The following is a 25,791-nucleotide window of genomic DNA, read 5'->3' as shown; positions in this document are numbered from 1 at the left end:
TCCATTGAATGCTAAGAGGTTTCGTCTCGTCTCTAATAATGAATACCTACTTGCGATAGAATGACTGACATTTGGAACCCTGAAAGTGCCAGCTTCTTGCAAGATTTCTGGGACCCAAATTCTCTTTTTATTTTCTAAATTTTCTTATTCCTTGAGCCTTAAGGCATTAATGTATAATTTTCTTCGTCTTGATACTATAGTAACTTAAAAACTAATATTTTTCGAATCACTACGCATATTTCTAAAACTACATATTCCCGACGTTTTCGGTTACTTTGCAGCAACCGTGATCACGGGCAGACGAGGTGTGAATGAAAAATATTACTTTCATTTCCATGAATACTCGCAACAGTCTCAGATCTCATTACGAATCTTATCTCGTTTTATAACTTATAGCTATATCGAGAAAGGAAAGCCACGGGATAACTATTAACTGATCTTATAATAGTCATTTAACGTATTTTAATTCGCGTCAATGAAGCTGTGTATAATATACAGTTAGTATAAAAACGACGTTGAGTAGACTTCGGTCAGAGAACTCGGCAGACGGTGAACATGGCACTTATCGCATATATATTTCTGGGTAAGTTATACCTGACATATATAACAATGTTTTAATATAAATCCGCTTTTAATATTGTCGTTGAATCACAGTTCAGTACCACATTACAAATGGTTTTTCTGCGACATTCCGCAGATCGTAGCTTCGAATCTAACTCGCGTCACTGAATTTTTTATATTATTTTAATTGATAAAAGACTGTTGAAAATTGCAAAAAAATATAATGAAACAGACTTTCAAAAATAAGGGTTAATTTAACCAAATTATAAAAACATTAAGTATTTATTAAATAATATTTACGGCGTGGGATACAAAATTTTTGATATAGTTACCTCTGGTTACTCTATTGCTTATTGTTATTATAAAAAATATAATACAACCAGTCGAACTAAGTGAAGATTAATAAATAATTAAAAAATAGACGAGTGCAAGCTGTTCTCGCAAGTTAAAACTCTAATTTAATCATTCGTTCACCTTACAAATACGTTGATCACAGTATAGTAAAGTTCACAACAATATGCTTTACATTTCATATATTTAACGGTTCTTTGACCTGTCACAAAATATCGAGAATTCGACAATTTATTAGAACAATATCGTAACTAACAAGACATGTTATTAAAAAGGGATCTAGTCATTTTTCTTAGTAAATGATTCTCGTATACTGGGAACTTCTTTCCTATAAACACGATTACATATTGAAGTAGTTATATATATATATGCTTGGCTTTCTTGACAACTGTTTATACTATGTGCGGAGTAAAATTATATTATCAAGGTATACATTATAATAATGAATTATTTTCGACAATTTTATGTTAACGCTATTTAGAAGTTACTTAAAATGTCATTTAAATTAAGCTATTTGTCAATCAAACTTGATTTTGTTAACGCCTCGTGCCACCCGGACCCTGGCATACTTTACGATAAACTAAAAACTAGCTGTTTGAAAGTTTTATATCGATTTATCGTTATTGAGTAAATATTGTATTAAAAACTGAGTATTTTACGAGTAAGTTTGACTACGCGAACTTATACTGATGATACTAAGTTCAGCAAACACAAACATTAATTCATCCTACTCTGAAACAGGAGGCTTTCATTGCATTACGATTCATTTGTTTAGATGAGATTTAATTGTCCTTATTATTTTTATTTCCCATAATGCTATACAGTAAGTGTCGCTGTTTCATAGTCTTGTTATAAGTTAAGACTCGAATGTAAGCAAAGTCATGCGTGAACTGAAATGTTTTTATTCGGAAGAAACTTTCTGTATTTATAACCGTTTCATACAATAAATACACTCTATTTGGAAATCTCCACTTTTGTTTTCCTAATTTTTTTCCATAAATTTTCTTGTTACTGGAGTATTTTACCCGTCGGTTTGTTTTGCCGTATGTTCAAATATTAGGTAATTAATATTTTCAATGACATCAAGCCTATTTGGTTGATTAGTGCAATTCGAAAATCCAAAAAAAAATCCATAAAACAAATATCATAATCAACAGCCTATTACTGCCCCATACTGAGCAAAGACCCCTTCTCACGTAGATAAGGTTCGAGCATTACTATAAAATAGATGATTAAAATGATGCGAGACTTCATATTAATTTGTTATTATAATTAACATATCCTCACGAAGCAAACCTTTGTTTTACTCATATTCGATTGGCAGTTTGAGTAAATGAGTAACAAGAATTATCAGTCAAGTAACAGCAAAAAATTTACTTTAAAAAAAATTTTTAATCAGTCATTTAAATTCATCTTGTTTACTTATTATTCGTCCTAACCGCAGTCAGTGAGTCGTCCTATTAATTATATATCCCAAAACGCGGTTGTCCGCAACTTCGGTCCTAAAACTTTGTTGCTAATTGTTGAGATGTCCGTCAAGACCCCGCCTCCAATAACTAACTTTAAATTAATATTCAAAGTAATCACTTCTAAAGCATTTCTTGAATTAGCGTTTCTTAAGAGTAATGCGAACTAATTCAAAGTATCTTTTTTTTTTAATAAATAAAATGCTTTTAATATACGTTAAGTTTGTGACAACGCGTTGATCTTCATAACGTTCAGACAATTTCAAATGTTAATAGTTACTAAAAAAGTAAAAATATCAATTAACCGTATCATATTTTCATGAATACAGACACAAAACTTCCGATTTTCAAATAAACAATCTCTGTCACAATAGCTCTCATCAGCACGGTAGCAGCAGCACCATGGCGCTGCTGCAAGAGCCAGGACGGCAGCACAATCTGCATCGGGGAATCCTGTCAACCTGTCATCAATCCACCGACTATTTGCGTTGGACGGCCTAGCCCTCCATGTATATGCCAGAGCACCATATATACTCCACCGTGTCCGTGTCCGTGTCCGTGTCCCTGCCCCCAACCCTGTCCCCAACCCTGCTCGGATCCCTGCCCCCCACCATGCCCCCAGCCATGTCCCTGCCCTGATCCATGCTACTATTGAATAGCGACCTCAACTGGGATGTGTTTCGATTAAATTTTTGAATTCAAAATTTAACATCTATTTTTCGAATAAATGGCCTCAAACTGTTTATATTTTATTTTGGCTTAAAATATTTTTTTATTAAATATTCATTTATTTGGTATTCAATTATTATAAAATGCCTTTTTTATTATAAGTGCTTTATTTATAACATGCATTGATATAAATTTAAGTATTAATTTCGTATTGTTCAAAAAAAAAAAGGAAAATATTATAGACGAAAAATATTCTAAATATTTCCTGAGGCTACTTATTGATATTGTAATTTTAATAACTTTTTATTTATAAATGAAATAAGCAAAACGAGATAATTTGAATTGTTTTTGAAAAACTTTGTTATTTCTGACTTATCATCGAATTTCAACAAAGATTCTAAGAATTTTTGAAGTTCTATGGGACTTTAATTTGAATTGTTTGAAGTTCACCTTGTTTGGGAGTCCCCGAAACTAGAGTGACATTCTTTCACACTTTAAATTCATTAACTTGAGGGGGGAATAATATAAATTGCTAAGGCCTCTTCGACTCTGCGTCTCTTCGATTAGTTCCAATATTGTACTAGATGGCGCTAAAATAGAAATTACTTTTTTTAGTTACAGATACATCCAATACTAATGTGTACACTGAGTGATGTTTTCGATTTATCTGAAGAAAGTTGAATTATTAGTAGCATCAATTAGTTGCATAGTTGTGTTAATTAATGTCATGATAATAGACTAAAAAAATAAAAAATAGAAGATCAACAGCAATGAGGCATTAAAGCTGTATTTGGTTTTAAATAGAACAAAATGAAATATAAGTTTCGATGAAAAGTTAGTGATAATTTAGCTAAAACAAAACTCATTTGGCTCGATGAAAATAAAGTTTCTTGAAAATCCATTCCCCGAACAAAAGAAATCGGCGTCTTGAAAGGGTAAAAATTTCTTCCCTTGCATCCCATGATAAACAGGTATTATGTTAAATACAGAAAAATTCTTGACGACTACAAAGTGCTTAAAAAGTAAAGCCTATTAGAGTCAGCACGGAATGTTAATTAAGAATTACGTGAACAATTTTACAAAGGACGGAAATGTTTCCTCTTGTAATTAAGTCTGAATTATCTTGACATTTTATTTATTAATGTATGTAATATGTTTCCCCATATCTAGAGTTTCGGGTGTAGAAGCTCACTAAAAAAAGACAAAGCTAAAAAAAGTAAACCAAAACCATGTAAAATAACGAAATCGTGTCCAAAGAACATTTTTTTCGACAAAACTAGGCGGTTTTGGTCCCTTGAGAATTTAAATTCTCAAAGACCCTTTAATACTCTCGCACTTAAAAGCTACTTCCTCGTTTCAATGGCGGGCCATTTGGTTATTTTGTATTATTTAACAGACCAAAAAGGTTTCTTATTGGTTTATACGTTTAACACACAAATATGAGCATGTACGATCTTTACGACCATGTTTTAATGTTCTTTCATAATTGAAAAAAGTTAAGTAAATGTTATAATCTCTTCGTTCTCTTTTTCTTTTTTTTATGACAAAGGGGCCAAGCGAGCATACGTGGTACCTGATGTAGGTAGTAACCGTCGCTGATGGGCATCCGAAAAAAAATAAGGGAGAGGAAAGGATGGGAAAAGGGAAAAAGGAAAGGGAAACTGGCTCTCCCACTCATTGGAAGAAACGCAGCCAGGTGGCACTTCACCGGTTGAGTCAGCCCATGTTCGAGCTGTAGTAATTTGACCACGGCTAGGCTCTAGCACCTTAAAAGCTAGGCTCTTTCAACGACACTAAGGCGAGCTTCCATCCAGTCCTGATTGTATGTCTTCGATTACGAACTAAGTGATACTCTTCTTCGATTACCAAGCGCACTGCTAAGAATTGGCACAGTTTGTCTGCGTTTCTGTTGCCTTGCAAGTGCAATTGGAACTCAATAACGAATACGCTTTAAACTGCCTATCCTCAGTATTCAATTCATAATTTTTACAAAACGTAAAAGGTTGTTAATAGTTATAGATGTCTGAAAAAATGCAATCGAATAAATATATATAACGGGTAAGCAGAATTTGTGAACTTGAAATCGAGTAATTTATATAAGTCAAAATAAATCATTTTTAATATACATATCTTATCAAATGACAATGATGTGTGTATGATGTCTGTTTGGAAGCATCCAAACCGAGAGGATTCATTGCACCCAATCCCAATTCGATGTCAGATACGGTCTAAACACGAATGCTCTTCACGTGAAAGCCAAGCCATGTAATTGGCACCGAATAGCCGATGACTTCTAACTCTATTTTTAACCAATATCAAACATGGTGATGCAATTTGTATACAAAAATTTATTGGAAGTCACGTGTAACATTATCCAGAGACTGGTTCTGATCACATTTTTGATTGGACAGCGTCAGTTTTCATATTGGTAATATCTTGTTGGCGAACCACGAAAAGTAAAAAAAAATCCTAAACAACTACTGTTACATTATTCGTATATACCACGTAAATTCATATGTCTTTTTTCTTTCAGCCAATATTTAAAACTGGCTGAAACCAAAACTTAAAGTGTAACTAACATACTAGTTCTGGACTATTTTGCTATTCAACACCGTTAGCGTTGTTGAGAATATATGGTAAGATATTTTGTAAGTTCATATTCTTTTAGAATTCTCTTTTTTACAACAAAACAGTTAATGCAAAAACATGGTTAGCCGAAACCGCGAGGCTGTAAACAGCGGAACAACATTTTAACCACAAACTATCTAACAATTTCGTCATCCCTCAGTTTCATCTTCTAATTATATTATGACATCAATAAAATTGTGTACATAAACAATATTATAAGCAATATTAACATGTTATTTATCAGAAATCACAGAAATTTAATTTTTTATGATCGCAAGTACTTATCTTGTATGTAGTTTCACAAAGACTGACTCAAAACCGAGCTAGCAGCAATTTTATTAACAAACAGTTTATGTACTAGAACTTTCCAAAAGATTCCCGTTTATATTGCTACTTATTTACAAATATTAACAATAAGAATGCTCTAGTAAACGTATAGCTAATAGTTTCGTCCACCCGTCATGAGATGGCGCTGCAGCGCGATGTCGAAAACATTCCACAATATTTACTAAGCCGATTTTTAAGCTATGTTTGTTTCATATATAATTATCGCAACCCCACTCAGGAGTGTAATTTATTATAATAACATTGTTTTTTAATGTAACAAAGCACACAATACAACAGCAAAGGTCGTGTCCGATACAAAAGAAAATCAATTAAATACATTAATTGTCACAAAAACACAAGCGACATCTAACAATTATGAAGCAAAGAATCAATTCACTACCACAAAGTAACGAGCCACGGGAACATTACGAAAAACTTACTTTCATTTTCATCTGTACACTAGAAAAACCTTATATATCATTATTTTGTTTTAGTAAATTAAAAATATAAAATTTGTAACTTAACCAACACAATGTTAAATTATTAAATACACAAAACATTATTAGATATTTCGAAACAGTTACAGATTAATTACAATATGAAGAAAATATAAAATTATATCCACCTACTTACTGTCCTGGGAGATATTTATATCAAAGTGCAGTTTTGTAAAGATATTTCGCAAGAAGACCGAAAACAAGGTACACATCATTACTATTTGTGTGCCAAAAACCACCGCTTGGAGATAGATTCTTCTTTTATTTCACCTGTTCCCATACTACCTTCGAATTTCCCTGTATTTGTTTTGTTAATTGGTTTTAAATGTAATATATATTGAAAAATGTTGTAGAATTTTTATTATAATAATACGGAATCAGAAAAAATGCTGGTAAAACCAACGATAGGTTATCGAATTCACTATCATTTTCGATGGTTCTTATCATTCCACGGATTCATCACGCGGGTGCCGCTTTCATAGCGTTGCAGGGAGGGGATCTTGCAGAGAGCCTGGGATTAGTGACCTAGGTGTAGGTTTAAGGGACTTCTATCTAACGCGCGTTAAACGCTCACCTCCACTGTCCAAGCTCCTCTCCCCGCCAACCAAATTTGAAACGAACCTACTAGGCTGTAGAGAGATTTAGCTGTTATATCTCTCGCTTCAACTTCTACCGCAAAAAATTTATGACGAATACATTCCTAGTGTCTTCGTTACTTACCTCATAATACTGGATGACCTTGATGGCATGGTCTTTGGCGATGCTGATTGAAAAGGAACCGTAAGCTCTTTTAGCACAGCGCGCTTTAAATTCGCGAATACAGAAATATGTCTGCTCTGGACGTCGACTCGCAAATTTTCTCTGGGATTTTATATCGTTTCTCATACTTACATATCGTATCCATCATTATAGTACAAAATCAAATTGACCACTTTTCGTTGCACTAAGTGTACACGCGCACTCATCTCCACTACGAAAAAACTTAAAAGAGCATAAAAAATACCCCAAAAAACAGAGATCATTGTATAATATTTTTTGGTAATATAATAAAAAAAATATTCAAATTAGTATATAATGTTCATCTTTAATGCAATGCCTTCATTCACAACTCAATAACTATCACTAGTAACAGCATTCGTCAGACGCAGATGCAAATTACAATCTATTGAAAGCTATAATATAGTTAGCGTTAAATAAAAATGATGTTCCGTGAGACTTATAACCAATTAGTTTCACCAATTATTGCATTAGAATTTATATAATTTGATTATATAAATGTTCTCTTTCATCAATAGAGCCAGCGTCGACCGATCAAATATAAAGTATTAAAAAAAATATAATATTTAAATCAATAAATCAATCTTCTATCGAACTATAGGTTTGATAAAATAAAATAAAATTAAGTTCATATTTCATATTATATTTAGCAGGACCAGCATATTTTTGGTTTCGGTGTGATGATGGAGGCAATACAGATTTTTTTTAAATGAATACACATAAATTTTACGTGACTGAATAACAAATAATATATATAAACTAATTTAGGAATGAGACGAACTAGTGTTTGCTGGTTTGTGTGGAAGACGAGAAGACGAGATTGGGTGTGAGCTGCAAACGTAGAGGCAAATAATTTTTCTTATTAATCTGGCGCGGATGGAAATAGCTTTATAACAACAGGCGAGTTCCAAAACGGGTCAGAGCCTTTTAATTAGAAACTCCTGTAGTATTCTAACAGTATTTCAAATATCCATCGAAGTTATTAAAGTTGCTCGTACGTGCAGATTGGATTCTGTCAACAAACCATGACACCACAAATTTTTGATGATTAATTTAAATGTTACTAGAAATATGAATTGCTAAATTTAAAATTACGATTAAAATTTTAAATGTTACAACACTGGATGTTACTTTAAAGGAAATATTGTAATATTTCCTGACAGTCCAGTTATATATATATAGATACATGTATGTGTATATATATATATATACATATATATATTATATATATTATATATATATTATATATATTATATATATATTATATATATATTATATATATCTTTAAACAAAGAACAAGAATGAAGCAATTCATGTCACTGATAATGTTATACTAACTTATAAATCATTTACAATCCCGCTCCTGAATCCTGACCTTCTGTCACTTTTTATAATGACGTGACATTTCAAGTTTTAAACGTGACGCGACTTGACATTCAAGAGTTACGTTTTGTCATGTTTTGAATGTCAAATACATTTTAAATGTAAACCCTTTGAAATGAATTCAAAGAGGGAGAGTTTTAAATTGTGTTTTACCGTTTCTGAAGTGTTTATATAAAAAATAACCAAAGTTATTACTTCTTATATCAGCCGTCATTGAGAGTTTTATCAAAATCGGTCCAGGCATTTCTGATCGAGAACAAACATATGTATAGACGGACAATTTTTTTTTTTATATTTTTTATATATATACATGTACCATGTACGCGCTGATATGCATTTAGTATGAAGCGCTTATTTTAATCTTAAAATAAAGTTACTTTATTGGGCGTTTGTTCCATTGCGTTGTCATAAACTTTGAAATTATAATATATTTCGAGAATATTTTGCTTATAAGCAAAAAAATTGTTCCGTTAAATAATAATTACTAACTCCGAAGATCTTAAAACTTTATAAAGATATGACAACACTTCATGCCAATGGAACAGCTTGCTTTCTGTTTGCAATCAATGATCATTTGGCTGATGCGGTCAAAATTAATTCTTTGATTCCATACTGTCACCTTTACACATCGTATTGTTTGAATACAAATTTTAAAACAATTTTAACTGTATTTTTGTTATAAAATTAAGCCATTATCTCTGGCCCGAGTGTCATATTAATATATAAAAAATCTTGGGTTGTATAACAATAACTATATTATGATTTGATAAAAAATAATACCCGCTTTCGTGACGATAGGTTAATTCGTAAAGAAACTGGGAGGTTGTATCCTGAAAGTTCAAGATTCAAATCCTGGTTGTGTCTACGATTCAGTCGCATATCTGTTAATAATATTTTAATGTTATTATTAAGAAATACTCTAATTGAAAATACAAAGATTGCTGAGTACCTTCACAGTAACCTTGGATAACAACATTCGTTTGTCCTAATCCACTCTATTCAATTCTAAGGTGAAAGTGTAAACAAAATTTACAATTTCTTCCCCATGCAAGTGTTTTTCAAACAAAAACAATATCACCCGGCAGAAATACCTCCACTTTACGATGTTGATATAATCTCGTGAGAATGGAAACGGTATTCCTTCCTTTGTTTGTATTGGACTCTGGATATCCGTAGAAAAAATATTCCGTATAAAATATAAAGGCGAGGACACATTTATGTTAAAGATTTTTAAAAATTACAAAAATAATATTGCTATTATTGTTCTGAAGTTAGTATAGGAGCTAGCTCTCCTGGGACAGAACCTCTCATATACTGTAGGCATTAAAGCTCTTAGACTGATGTGTTTGAGCACTGTATGGGTTACATAGCAAGACTAGCAAGACCTTTGTGTACGGCTTTGGCAACAATATACATTTAATTAATTATATTCTAAAGTAGTCTTTTTATTGTTTAGAAACGATCCCTCCGATTTACAGCAGGTTGCCTAATACGACTCCCTCCTTATACAATCAATAAAATTAATTGCATTATAGCTTCTATAGAAAAATTATAAGGTATTCTAATAACTATGTTCTGTAAGCATGTGAAAAACAATCTATGCATTGTTAACACGCTTTTGTTAGCTTGGGTTGTACGTATGTTTGTAACGAAATCTTTGAGCTTAATTTTCACCGTTGTCTAGAAGTCTGAATTATTTGAAACTTTGCGTACGTATCAAGGACCGAGGACAATGCAATAATCTAATAACAGTTTCCCATCATCCTTGTTAGGGCCGCCAGGATTGAGGAATTGTTTTAAAGATCCTCTGTATTCTGTATTCCAGGATCTAAACACCAGTATCATATATCACCTGTTGTATGAACATTATGTACTTCTGACGTAAAACGTCCTCGTAAGTCACACAGATCTTTGCTTCTCATGTGATACAGCATAAGGATAAACTCTCTAACTATGTATATATTATAACACTACAAACTGAATGTTATTTAAAACAGTCTCGTACTTCAAACGTAAGATTCAGTTAAACCTCTTTTTCTCTATTTACAATTGATTCGTCTGTATTAATGTTTTCTGCTGGATTTTGCGGAACTATTATTAGTCTTTTTTTGCAACTCCCATCCTCCTACATCTTAACACAATCAATGTTTATTTTTTGTTTCACTTCTAGAATTCTCATGAAGAATTCTATTTGAAACTGAATTCTCCAAATTCTTTCAAACTGACAAAACGTTTCGATCTGAATTTTATTCCGTTCCGTCTGAAATAAGTTATTTAAATGAAAATGTATCAAATTATAAATAAGAATTGAGATTTTAAGACTTATCAAAGTCTACGAAATAGGTTATTAATTTTGCTTTATTTATATTATATTATTATTCTAGTCGATTTACTTATCTAAATATAAATTCTAATACTTAAAAATCATCGATTATTTTATCATTTCCGAACTTTGTTAAACTTCCAACACCGAAGTTTCTAAATTTATTGTATTTGAGATATTTTCTCATCGATTTGCTTCCAATTCACACGCCCACTAAGTTTCGTCCCATACTTTAAGGACGCCATTGTTATCTGCGATAACTTTTCTACGGAGTATATTTCTTTAATATTTTATATTTTTTGATCTATTGATTTTACTTTACTAAGTTTTTATGGGGTTCCGCATTGAAAAGGATAAGACGGGACCCTATTATTAAGGTTCAACTGTCTGTCTGTTCGGCTATCAGGCTGTATCTCATGAACTTTGATAGTTAGATGGTAAACCATTTTGAATATCTGATGTATTTCTGTTGCTAATATTACCAGAGAACAGAATAAAACTATTATTAAAGCGATCCTCCATACAAAAGCTTCTCTTTCTCATTATATAGATAATGATAAATTTGTCTGATATATATTTGTCTCACATTTGTCTGATATAAACTTGAATTATTAGAAAATTTCTTCACTGTCAATATGACAAAGGTTTGTACGACGTTTTATAAATATATCAAATGCTTGCAATCTTCACGTATATTTAAGTCGAGGTTATAATGATCGGAATTGAAATAAAAATCTCGCTGTTAAAAATAATATAACTGGTAATCGTCTGGGTGTCTTAAAAGGCTGATTTAAAATCTTTTGCGCTACGATAATCTCATGAATTAAAAATGAGTAAGTTTTAAACTGTTGGTATTTACGTTTGCACGTTCATGGTGGGTAGTCGAATATATATATATATATATATATATATATATATATATATATATATATATATACACCCCTTGAACTATATTATCTCACACGCTCCACTCAACACCTGAGTTAGAATGTATTTGCACTTAGCATTTACAATGTTAAACCTACCTTACGTACCACGAAAATATATACGATTAAAACATCTATATGATGGAATAAAATTGAAATTTATATATATTAAAAATATATTTTCTGTCGGTTTGTCTGAATGTTCAAAAAAATATCTACAAGGACTGGACTCTTAACACAAATCATCGAAAAAATATTATTATAAAAACATTAATAAATTTGTTTAATAAATATATATAATCAATATACATATTTTCATCGGTAAGAATTTTTAAATAAAAATTAGAATTAATTTCAAAAATCTGTAAAATGTCAGAGTTGAGTTGAGTCAGTCTAAAACTATGACTATTTCAACCCGAGACCAAAATAAAGTTTCTCTTCGTAATGTAATCAACATTACATTAGAAACAGTAAAAACTAAAATAACGTGCGTCGAATAAAGAAATAAAAAACAGATACTTCACAGACGAGGTGGACCCTAAAGAATGCTTGGATGAGAATTTTACTAGCATTTATTTTACACAACTCATATATAAAGCAGAACACACAAGGATCACAATCTTAAGAGCAATAGAACTACAAACGCTTGAATTTCTACAACCAAATACAAAGTGAAGTGTAATTTAATTTTAATTATACAGAATGCTTTTAAAGAGGGATTGTTAAAAAATATGATACATGTATATTCAATTTTAATTAAAAATTCTCGTATTTTCTATTTATAATAATTTGTTATATATAAATAGTTTGTTAGATCGCAGATCTTTCTGAGATGTTAATTAATAATAGTTACGAAAATAGTTATCTTCATTTATACATGGGATAATTCAATATAAAAAGTTATTAACAAACACGTTTTTATGTTACATTAATAAAAACTATAATACTATAGATATCTTAAATCTTCATTGTTCACATCGCTTTAATAAGCCATTTTTATAGCAAATATAACATTTACTAAATGAGGAATACCTTTTCTAACTCAGGACGCTATACGAGAATGTCTTTGTTTGTCTGTCTTTAGCATCGTAGCTCTGAAACAGCTCGGCCGATTTCGAAGCGCCCTTTTCATTTTAAAGACAGTGTTAACAAAGGTCCAGTTTATTTCTGACATCCAAATAACGTAGTTATTGCAGAGTTTTTAATGTGTCTTTAAAAAAGTTTCTGAGACGTGCTCTAAAACGATTCAAATCCTCTCTATTTTTAATTTAATATTTACAAAATTTTCTTTACTAAATCCAATGACATCTTGGCATCGTTTAAGTCAATAGAACGAAGTGTGTTTACATATTTGTTTAGTTTGTTGATGTAAGCCTGAATTTTATTTAGTTAATGTGTTTTTTATCAACAACGTAAGTATGTCGAACATCAAAATCAATACCAGCTCATAAAAATTTCAAGAGCCAATTGTATACTTGAAAGGCTTTTGTGGCCCAAGTATGCAGTCTTTAGAAAGCTTTGTGAGGAAATGTGCCGGTAGTTTTAATCTATCCTGGCGTTATATATATCTTTTCATAGAACACCCGCCCACTGCTTCGGCCCGTGTCTCAGCTAAATCAAAAAATCCTTTCTTTTACTATTATCAAAATTGAATATAGCTAGTGTATGTGCGTAACCTATTTAAGGAATACAAAATCTGCCTCTTCGATAATATCATTACATTAGCCACTTTCAAACACATCACAAACAAGAGCTTCTCAAACTAGTCCAAGTTTGTTCAGTCATCTCCCATTTATTGAAATAAGAGCTTAGTAAAATAATCATCTAGTTGAACGTAAACCTGGTCTCAAACTCAGCAAAAAATGTTACTAATCACAAAGTTCGCAGAGGTTACAACCAGATCATTACAATGACTATTTTTCTTTACTTGCTTTCCTTACAGCAACATCATTTACTAATCTTATTAAACATACGGGAATCAGGTTATTTTGTGGAATAAAAAAACTCTGAATTTACTTTAAAACTTTTTAACTTATTCATGAATGATCTGGACTGCTTGAAGCAATTAAAGTTATGGACATCTTGCTCTGGAATCCGTGATGATCACAACAATCGCCATTTCCATTTCACGCTGGTTTCCTTCGAATTAGTGATCCAAACCTCGCTGTCTCCGCTTGGATTCCATGTATCAAAACAGGAACTAAACCAAAAACCCTGGAGAATTAACAATCAATATCCCAAATGTAACAGCCACAAGCTAATTAATTGATACTTTTTTAGAGAGGAAGTGAGTACTCATCAAAATCCTTTGATGAGTACTCACTTCCTCTCTGATCCATCAGTGGTTCATCATCACGTCATGATTAGATCTGTCTATCCGCATTTGTATTAATCCACGTCCCTACCGGTAATCATAAATACATTTGTAAACCTTCTTAGAGGAGGAGGTGTTGAGTCAAGCTGATAGTGACCTGTAATGTCAAGTAGTAACACATCTGCCTGAACTCCAGGGCAGCTAAGTTTCGATTGATTTGTCATCACTGTGGCTTCTCTGAGGTGTATCAGAATTATAAAATTAGATTCACTTTATACGGTACCAGCCGACATCTGCCATGAGACAAAAATAGATAGCCAAGTTAGATCTGACTGAAACTAAAATGACATTTTTTTCAATTATTCATAATTCACCGGTTTAAAATAAATTATAATATAATGTCCTTTTATTATATAAAAATTATATATATATATTTTTTTCATACACGCTTCAATTTTATAAAAGACTTACGTGTTACGTACGTACTTACTTAAGTGTTACGTAGAACGGTCTAATTGATTATATTATGAAACTGCCTGTAAGCTTCACTTTGACTTTTCACAATAAATATTGATTACTAGATTATGTCATACATTTATTGGACATTATTATATTGAACAAAAATCTGTACGCCAACAGTGTTATAAATAAATAAGACGCAAGAGCAAAAATAAATTTAGAAATGTATTGAAATATTACTAAGGGATATCAATTTTCTTTATATATATAAAACCTACATTAATATATGCATAGGCTTTAATAAAACCTTCTTTAATTCTCGACTATCTAATAAAAGAAAAACAAAATAAGATATATATTTTTTTTATAAAACCCAGAATAGATTTAATAGACTTTATATATATATTTTTAAAGCCGTAAAATTTTTCAAACCAATTCAAATCCGCCGAGGTGGTCGCGTGACGTTGTGTAACCGTTTTGATTTAAAGGAGTACATTTTTTTTTCATAATACCTTACCATTGGCTGGAATCAATTTGGTATAAACATCTGTACAACGCCATTCATTCCCTATATTTACCTTCAATGTCTTATAGAATGTAAAAAGTAAAAATAAAAATATGAACAACTTTTTATTCCAAAGAATTAAGATATTTATAATAACAAAGATACGCTCCTAATACTTTCAATATTTGTATAGTATACGTCGTATTTAGTAGAAAAAGCGTGACGTCAACATAACTGACGTCACCGGTGCCTTTCTTCTCAACAGTCGTAGGTCTCTCCGGCTTTTGAAGGACACATGTAAACCTTTTTAAGAATCCGTTTTCCGAAGACCTGCGATCCCTGCAACGGCTCTGGCGAAAGTGTTTTTAATTTTTACCCTCGCCTCTATTTATACCAACCGACACTCGCTGTGACTGCACTTGCACGGTTGCTACTCAAACAATGACATCTGTATGCCATGTTATGCAGATAACTGCCCTTAACAATTGATTACGTAAATAAAAGATAATTGCCCCGATATATATATGTTAAGTCTAATTCAACTGTAATGTCGGTTCGTTCGGTACAATTTATTTCATTGTCACATTGAAGTTTCTTTTAATTAAAACGACGAATACTTCCCAGGGTTTAAATAAGTAACGGATGACAGAGACCTTCTGGAACGCCATTTTGTTTCATTCAGAAAGACGCCTGTAAAGGTTTTAATGAAAAGCAAAACTTTTCGAGATGCTTTTTATTTTGCTTTCTTCGCTTCATTTTATTAAAGGAGCTTGTGTCTTAAAAGCGCGCAATGATTTTCACAAAGAGTTCTAAATAGAATTGCTATCTGGAAGTATTTCTATTAAACAGTTCACATAAGTACCCAAACTAATATACATGCGAGTGTAGTTTATTTGTTTATATTTTTAAAGATATATATAAATTTAATATCATCATCATTATCGTCATCAGCCTATCGGAACCCACTGCTGAGCACAAGCCTCCTCTCGCATGGAGAAGGTTAGAGCATTAATCACCACGCTTGCTCAAGACGGTTTGGCGATTTCAATCTTATACTTTGAAATTATAAGACCAATTTTCCCCACGATGTTTTCCTCTTCACCGTTTGTCAGTGATGTCTAAATACTCTTAGAAAGTACATATGACTCGGAAAAGATCACATTGGTACTTGCCAGGTTTCGAGCCCGCGCCCTCACGTATGAGAGGCGGGCCTTTAACCTCCAGGCAACCACGAAAATTTTATATAATCCTTACTAATATCTTAAATGCCAAATTAGCTCTGTCTGTCTGTCTATCTGTCTGTTTGTCTGCTTACGTTTCACGCCTAAACCACTGGACCAAATTTGACGAATTTTGGCATAGAGATAGATACAACCCTAGAGAAGGACATAGGCTACATTTTATTGCGATCCCAATCCCAAAACGACACGGGTGGAACCATGAAGTTCAGTTGGGGTTCAGTAGCCGTAATGACAGAGAACAACTCTTATGTCCACGCGAATGTAGTCGCAGGCAAAAGCCAGTATAGTTACGATCAAGACTTTAGACAAAAAACATTATTTTTTTTTAGACGAAAAATGATATTACAAGATTAACTTAAAATGAAGATAAAAAATAACAGATATTGCTTTCCGTAATCCGAGCTGTTTTGTCGATTGCTTACATAAGAAATGTTAAATAGATGCAAAAATAAATTGGTTCAAGAATTAGTTTTTACTTCAAAATGACCGTTAAATAGAGAAGCGGTAAGAGGGAACTGCGCTTCAGGATGTGTACCCACATCGTGCAATCATAAGGGAATTGAAGGGATCGTAAAGTTCGGGTCCCTTCTAAGTAAATACCAGCATTTGTTGAGACTCTAGATACTTAAAGAATTTTATGACCTCCCTATGAACTTTAACATCCAAGAAATGGTAATACCTTATGTTTTATTTAGTAATACGATAAAACAAAAATGCTAAAGTGTGAATTGTTATGTTATGGCTGTAAAAAATTTGTACGTCTGTTAGATTGATCTGTCGGTATCGAGAACTTTATGTGAATCTAAACGATAATATATTGCTATAACGGAAACCCACTTCATATCTTCATATGTCGAGATATGCAGATTTACTAGAGGTGTTTTTGTCAGATTATACCTCAGAATTAACGTCCCAACTCTAGTACAGTTTCCTTATACCTTTGCTAACAGATCCAAATCACATAACGTTCTCTTATAAATAGTTTGTAGAAGATATTCAATTAAATATCTCTGCCTTATATACAGCAATAGATTCATTATGGTCAGCAGATTATTGTGAAAAAGAAGCTTGTTATAAATGAGAGAATGTCTGGCTAGGATGCTGCGAAAAGATAGACAAGTTCGTGTGATAAAAAACTATCAAAAATATGGCCTACATCAATACTGAACATATTTCAACTAGGAAGGGTCGGCGAAACGATTGGTCTGCAAAAGTCACAGAATATGTTTTTTAAACCATCCCTGTGAATAATATACCAAATTAATTTATATAGAAGTTAAACAGGAAAACACATTTTAGGCTTCATCGTATCAAATAAATTACTTAATATTTATATAAACGAAATCGACATAATTGAATTGTGTTTACACATAACCATGAACCATTGATAGCTCTCCTTTTTGTGCTTTATTCAAAAAAATATTGCTGTAAAATATAGGGGATAGCGTTAACTCAAACCAAAAATTGTTACGAGCCGTTAAAATACACATTTGGTATACAGCAGCCACGGCACTAACAATCATTACATCTGAATAAGGTGACCACTGCAGCTGTAAACGGTATGTCCCTTATCTCTTAGTATATTTATAGTTAGTACCTGACCGCTATGAAAAAAATTGTTCCCACAAGCCTTTCAAACTTTCTTTGCAAGATATCTTCCGTTTTGTAAAAGTTTTTAGCGAGCTTTGAAGACCTTTTTATAATCTATTTGACAAACAGTAACCTTTATCTTATTTTCGATACGTAGCTATTGAAAGTTGCACGCAATCGGTTCTAAGTTAATTGAACATGGGAACAAAGTTTGAGACTGTCTAAGATATTTTCTCAAATTACTATGAAAATAAATTCGGTATTTATTCCGGAAATTTGCTGCGAAGGAATAAATTTTCGCCTTAACAGAATCTTATCTTAGGTTGTAAAACTGAAATGTCAGTGGTACTCTTTATTCTTGGTCTTCCTCAGTAATTCAAGCATCTTGGAAGATCAACCGAAAGTATCTTTTGAAGTTATGTTGTGTTCTATGAGTAAGGCGCCTTGGTCTCCTTGTCTCTTCATTTTGTCTCAATCACGAACTCCTTTTTTTACTGTCAGTATTTAACAACGAAATGGATTTTGAAACACCTACCTTGCTTTTGCCTTTGTTTGTCACTCTGAGTGCACTGGTTTGCTCGTCATCCAATCAATTAAAAAAGTCAGATGGTTTTTTATTTGGACGTACAACTTCAATTTCCTCTAAATAATTATATTTGGAACCACTTTCCTTTACATTCCTCTGATATTTACGTAATACGTATACAGCACAAAACGGAGTTCACTCTGCCTTTTTTTGTTTTTCCAAAGTCACTGAACTTTAAGCTTCCAACGACACTTCAACTTTTTGCTCAAAAGTGAATTCGTTCCACAAATCCGAGATATTTCGAGAGAGAAACTGTCAGAGGATTCGAACTGAATTTAATCCAAATTGTTCCAAGTTTACTTTGATTTTGAATATCAGATGTTCAGACATTCTTACGTTGAATACAGAACTACGTGTCTCAAGAAAATATCTAGTAAGAAAAAAGGCCAGACATATTTTGTATGTTATTTTTATTTTCTTATATTCGATATTCCGACTGAATGTTACTAAACTATGACTTTGGTGTTTCTGACATTACGCTAGATCTACAGTCTACTCACATGATCTACAGTCTACTGGAGTACATAAAGCAATTCTCCTTTAATACTATGTATGTTCTTTCCGCGTTACTTCATATGTATCTCGTGTAAGTTCTGAGTTATTCACAGAATCCCGCAACTAAGCGCGGCGTGACCACAAACTTAATTAAATCTCTCGGTTTGGCAAAGTTGCACGGTTTAGAACGAAATGCTAAATTAAATAATATCATATCTTATAAAATTAAACGGGACACTATTATTTCAAACGAGACAGTATATAGTTTAGGTGTGAATTATTTTAGTTATTGAAGGTTAGAGTGTTAGCTTTGATATTTTTTGTATATTTTTATCAGTTTAAAAACAGGTATTTTATGTTAGTGTTTGGGGGCGATTCCGTGATGTGGTCTTTGATAAAATCAACAGTAATTAAGGTGTTGCCGACCTCACTGGAGCCCAAACTGAATAATTTACGTCGTTTTGATTTTTTTTTTTTATTAACATGATATAACCTAATTCGTTTAAAAATATGGTCGTCATAAGTAAAATTCGTGATAGATTACAACCTACGAACACATATCTTTACAAAGGCCTCCTGAAATCACAATCTCGTGTCACAATAGGCCCCAAGTCTAGGTTTGTGTAACATTGAATTGGATCTGAAATTTTTATGAGCTTCAGAAAACAACGAAGGCTAGCTTCGTTATTTTCTGTCTATTTTATATTTTAAATCTATCACAAATGCAATATTTCTTTGTCTTGGATTATGAGGGTTTGTTACTGTTGCACGCAAACGGTAGTAAAGGATTATGTAAGATAAGGAAGAGAGAAAATTAACTAATAATGACGATGCAGCGGAGTGCATTTCTAACTCCTTCGCTATTCCTATTTGTCACGATTGAAACTGCATTTTGCGTCCAGATGTAGCCACGATCAAATCATTTGTGCTGTTCCACATAACCAGTGACTATGGCTCAGACGTGACATAACATTATTTTACTCTGTCATTTATATCACATAACAATAAATTTAAATCTTATTTTTAAATTATATGTTTTACTTCTTTATCATCTAAAAATTCGGTATGAAAAACATCTTTCTGTCCTAGAATATAAATTGTAATAGAGAATGTTCATCCTGCTAACAAACGGGGAAGACATTTAAAATAAATAAATAAGACTTCTTCAACATTAAGTTGTTTCTCAGATTATAGTATGCGTATGTAGTATATATATAGTTAGTGTAGGTAAATTTACCCAAAAATACTACAGCATTTACTAGACGTGAAGTCACAAGAAGTGTCAAGAGACTGCACGTTCTGACACGCTACACCGAGTCCGTACTGAGTCATAATTTATTCACTAGGACATTTTAGCGCCCAAGAACCATTAATGAGTCTAGTCCAATCTAGTCTACAAGCGACGTTGATCTGTGGAGCTGATGTGTTACACGATAATTTTATTCAGTGGTATTTAGTTATAGAAACTTTTACTATATAACCTAATTCTTATCACACAACGCTTACTTCTTGCTTTACAGGCTCTCAGTTTAAGGTTCATTGAAAGGCTCATCAAAACAGTAACGGTCAATATCCCTAATAGCTGCCATCAGCTGAGTGTTTAGAATTTTCAATCCCGGTGTATATGGATTTTGAGCTCAGATTTCCTTTTTTAAATAGCAATTCGTTCTCACTTAATAAAATAAGTTCACAAAATTTAAAACCTTTAATTTTAATCATAGTTTAAATGAAACTAATATTTTTTCGAATTTACTACGCAATTTTAACTCGACGACATCTCGTCTGCCCGCGATCACGGTTGCTGAAAAGTGACTGAAACGTCGGTATTACGTAGTTTTTTAAAACAATAAAAATCCGCGTAGTTTATCCGAATAATATTAGTTTCGTTTAAATGAATAAAACTCGCGAAAATCTTAGATCTCATTATGTTATCATAGTTTCCTAAACCAGATAAACCGTTTTTATATCAAAACCGATGCCATAACTCTCTGCGCTTATAAACTATGAAGTATAAAATGCAAAGTAAACATCTATTTCGTGCGCCTCGCTTTTTCTGTCTTTTGATCTTGTTTTTCTAGACTAAGCGATCGCAAAGCCTATTTCACTTTCAATGGTCTTGTTTATTTTTTGTTAAAATATTGTGATTCATTATTATTATTATTTTATGTGAAAAATATATATAATTATAAAGGCTTACTTTACGTGATGGTGTGTTGAGTTTGTTTTATCATCAGAACTAAATAACTTTGGGTTTAAATAATCTTTATAATGAAGTACAACTCTGTACTTCAATTTAAATTTTTTGAAATTTTTCGAATTTTTAAATGAAAATGTATTCAGACATTGTGATAGTTCATAAATCTGATGTATTTAAAATGTCGCGTTGTTATGGCTTAATAACTAAAATAATCTGAAAAAAATCACCCTTGGACTGATTGAAGTTTTATAATATAATTAACTATATAATTTTATCATCATATCCTAGGCTAGAATACAAGCTACAATGACAGTTTTCTTTTAAGAAATTCAAAAAATCACAACCGTCACACATATTTGGGTCTCAAGATGTCTAAATATCATTTCATAGGGGTCAATAGTGCGTCGTTAATGTGCTGCGATAATGTATTTGCAGCTAGGACTCACCCAGGCGGACCCCAGCTTTACCGCCATTGATCTGTCCCTGTCACTCTGTATGTCGGTGTCGCTCGAGAGCATATGACTTTATCACTATAGCTGGAACACAATCCGGGCCACTAGCCTCGCGATTCTTCTGGTAGTAACCAACATTTTCGTACAAAATCAAAAGCCAACTGTGTTTCTTTTCCCTCTGTCAAAAAATAAGTTAGCAAATAGTGCTTTCTTATTAGCTCAACACCCAAGCTGTAATCCAGTAGTACTTGTTCAATGGTTCAGCTAATCTTTTCAAAACAGGTGGCCCAGAAGTATTGTAAGGCAAGGGTGACCTTTTTAAGTAATTGCATTCTAATATCACGAGCAGATTATATTGTATCGAAGAAATATAATAAATTAATATAAGCATTCATCCAACAAAAACACTATATTTTATTTACCTGTCCATACTGAGTTATATAATTAGATCTGAAATTGGATATGCACAAATTTTGGAGACAAAATTGTATAAAATGTCCCGTTTAAATCAAATAAATACTTTCATAATAAGAAATCAAACAGACAATAATTTTTTTTCTTATCTCATTAATCACAGTCCGACCGGTCGCTTTATCGAACTCACTGCTTGTTTCCCCGACGTTCTAAGTCATTAGAGATAAAATTGTGGACTACTTTCAGAGGAAATATAAGTAAGATTGTATTTTATTATTTATAGATAATATTTACTTTTATACGTATCACATTATATATATATATATATATATATATATATATATATTTATTAAGGCTGTGTACATCTTCATATAATCTTGTTTATACATTCCCTCCATTAGTTTTCCAGTCTTTTGAACCTGATATTGCGTGGAAGAAATCGTGTACAGGCGATAAAACCGCTTTCATTATTTTGTATTATATCCTGTGCATTTTGTTTATTAATTGAGGATATACAGATTAAATTTCACGAAACAGCTAATAGCGTTATACTCTTAACTATGGCATACTAACATACATAATTTGGGTACATTTATAGAGAACACTATCAAATAGTACTGATTTAGCTTTGAAGTTAAAAACCAAAAATAAATACGAGAACTATATTATTATTTTTTACCAAACCTTTACTCTAAATTATGTACACTCCGAGTACTTTAAACACAAACTTATGTCTTCTCCAACAAGCAATTATTCTAAATACTTGCGTAATCGCTTAAAATTACGGTCCCAAACAAACACAGGGTATTAAATTAAATACTATTTTTAAATACTAATTACCAAATGACTAATATTACCAAGAATTTAAGCCATTTAAGTGCTGACTAAGCTAGCAGTCACGCTCAAAACAAACAATAAGAAAGAGGGCGGTTTTAAATTACAAGTCCTTTATATATCAACCGTATGAATTCTGATGCTAAAAACATGAACAATATTCATAGTCTGATAATTCTATTTTATATAATATGCTATAGAATTACAGTGAGTGAAATCTCCTGACATTTAATTAACAACTGAATGCGTGGCGTGATGGAAATGTCGTCTAAGCAGTTGGTGAGATTTAGTTGCTGGCACCTCGCTGCTTCAGATCTCACTGTAGTTACCAAATTGATTTCAGAACGAACTATTGATTGGAAACGGGCATAGCAAATCAATGGCAAGGTTATTTTAGACATCATAATATTTTTTTAACCACATACGACCTCCTCACAAGCTGGCAAACTATTAAATTCGCAAAAAGTTTTGATAGATTTTCTTCATTCGTTTCATTCATTCCTACATTTTGTCATACCTTTAAAGATTTACAACAGCTAGCAGGTATATGAGGTGTAGAACCTTAATACGCTGTCACAGTAAATTATTGGCGTATGTTTGCTTTATTGGTGCCAATTAATTGGCGCACATTCAATTAAGAATGCATATTGAACGACGAGTGTGTTTATTAAAAAGGAGTGCGCTTCGATTGAATATATACAAAATATATCCTTTTGATGAGAATCTGACAGAGTAATCATTATAATAACTATGGCTGCCATTATATAAAGTTGTTTTCATTAAAAAGTAAGGTTCAAACGCGCAGCCAAAGTGAATATGAAAAAAAATATGATTGAATAGCAATGTATGTTTAATTTAATTATTTCATGGTATTGAACGTACTATATAAATCTAAACTTCGTCTGTGTAGTTTGAGCCAGTTAAATTTAACTATCTACAAAATATTAAATAAAAAAAATAACTTGAGAAAATTTTAAGAATTACGTCGAAGAATGCTTGAAAGAACAGTCTACATGAAAACAATTTTATATATCGAACTATTGTAAATGTATTAGATACGTTTGAAGGAATTAATTTTCATAATTAAAAAAAAAATGTCACTAACAAGTAAAGTTTACGATGTATTGATTTTATTGTAAAAAGAAAGCGAATGTCGAAACTTAAAAGAGAACCGAGTGGTTGACAACGGACTGCTCCTTAATTAAAAACTTTCAGGGATCCTTGGGAAGTGAGAAAAAATTGCATGGTTCATTGGTTGTAAAAAAATATATATTATTTTATTTTGGGTATAATAAATATACTTTAATGCCATCAATGTGAGATGTTGCAAACAATATCATGGTTTTAAACTTAGGCGATGAGTTTTCATAGATCATGTATGATATGTAGAAAATGCTATTAATTTTAATGACTATAATAATAAGGAAGTATTGCATAAGAATTCCAAGTTTGTGAAATATTTTTATGAATAGCTCCCGTTCTATAGAATGAAACGAGATCATCTATGTTTCAATGAGATCTTCGAATAAAGCAAATTTATAAAAAGTATTTTCCTCATTCCCAATACATTTATCTGTATTTAAAAAAAATCTATATAAAATATTACAATAAATTCTCATAAGTTAAAAATATGAGGGATGTATGCGGACGAATTATCGACTGTAAAAGAAATTATATTTTAATTAGTTGTTTTAAAACAAAAATATACAGACAGACTAAAACAAACTACGTGTATGAATGTTAATTTGTAACTTACGGAGGAAGTACCCCGTAAGTTAGGGGTGATCGCTACAATTTTTCCTGTAGAATTCGGTTTGATTGTGTGAACCCTTTTTTTTAATGATCTCTATGTACGTATGTGATTTGATGTTAAATTAAAGTATATACTAGTTTTTGCCTTGACTCCTCCCGCGTAATCAGAGTTGAGCTCAGAAAGGAATGTATAATTTGTTAAAACATTGCATTTGTGACCTAGGTTGCAACCTCTTCATTTTAAGTAACCTAGATATCGACTGCAACGCCATCTGGTGCGCTGGTTTATGAATCTTAACCACCTGCGATGATACATAATACAAAAAAAAATCATTCAAATCGGTCCATCCGTTCAGGAATGTGTTTTTGAAAAAAAAAATAACGATTTCTTTATTTATTTCAAAACTTTAAAATTAATTTTTATTGGTATTGACGCGTAAAACTAAAAAACAAAAAAAAATGATTTTGTATTGGCATTAGGTCGTCGCACTGCTTGGAACCATTTATTACGACGTTTGACAGCTTGAGGAACTTTAAAAATAATAATTTTGGGGGTTTTGTTTGTAGTATTCGTACATAACGGTACGAAGCAAGCGCGGTCACTTTTAAGGTTCGACATTTTTAATATATTCATCGATATATCGACGATAATAACGAGATATTATCGGTTGAACGTCAAAACACTGTATCAGCTGTGTGCTACAATGAGGAGAAATTAACATTGTGACGTCACACGCGCTCGGGTTTGCTCGGGAAATGTCGGCGTGTTTTCGGTACTGAAATCAAAAAAATATTTTTAAGTTGATATAACTTTTTAATTATACCGAAAAAAAGTTAATAAAAAAAAAGTTGTGCTATAAAACTTATATATGATCTTTCCATTTATCACAATTTCATTTTCCTAACTCCTGTTAAGGGACGTACACACGTACATTATATATATAAAGATATATGCATAAGTGTACTGAACGCGGTAATCCTTTTAGTTGTCAATGGCGTCCAATGTCGAACTCGATCAATGACAAAGTTGTTTATGGAATGTGG

The 25,791-nt window shown here is 32.0% G+C and overlaps 2 protein-coding genes across 3 annotated transcripts in view; both read left to right on the top strand.

Annotated features, from left to right (window-relative positions):
- Positions 1–25,791, top strand: part of LOC116778315 (igLON family member 5) — a 108,948-nt gene that overhangs the window by 54,164 nt on the left and 28,993 nt on the right. The gene's annotated exons all lie outside the window — the stretch shown is intronic.
- Positions 493–3,175, top strand: LOC116778318 (small proline-rich protein 2H-like). The gene is made up of 2 exons (XM_032672283.2): positions 493–583; positions 2,753–3,175. The coding sequence occupies exons 1-2, from the start codon at positions 556–558 to the stop codon at positions 3,031–3,033; spliced, it is 309 nt and encodes a 102-aa protein (XP_032528174.2). The 5' UTR covers positions 493–555; the 3' UTR covers positions 3,034–3,175.

The sequence above is a fragment of the Danaus plexippus genome, chromosome 31 (genome assembly GCF_018135715.1).
Source record: "Danaus plexippus chromosome 31, MEX_DaPlex, whole genome shotgun sequence".
Taxonomy (NCBI): domain Eukaryota; kingdom Metazoa; phylum Arthropoda; class Insecta; order Lepidoptera; family Nymphalidae; genus Danaus; species Danaus plexippus.
This window is presented reverse-complemented; position numbering and strand designations above follow the sequence as displayed.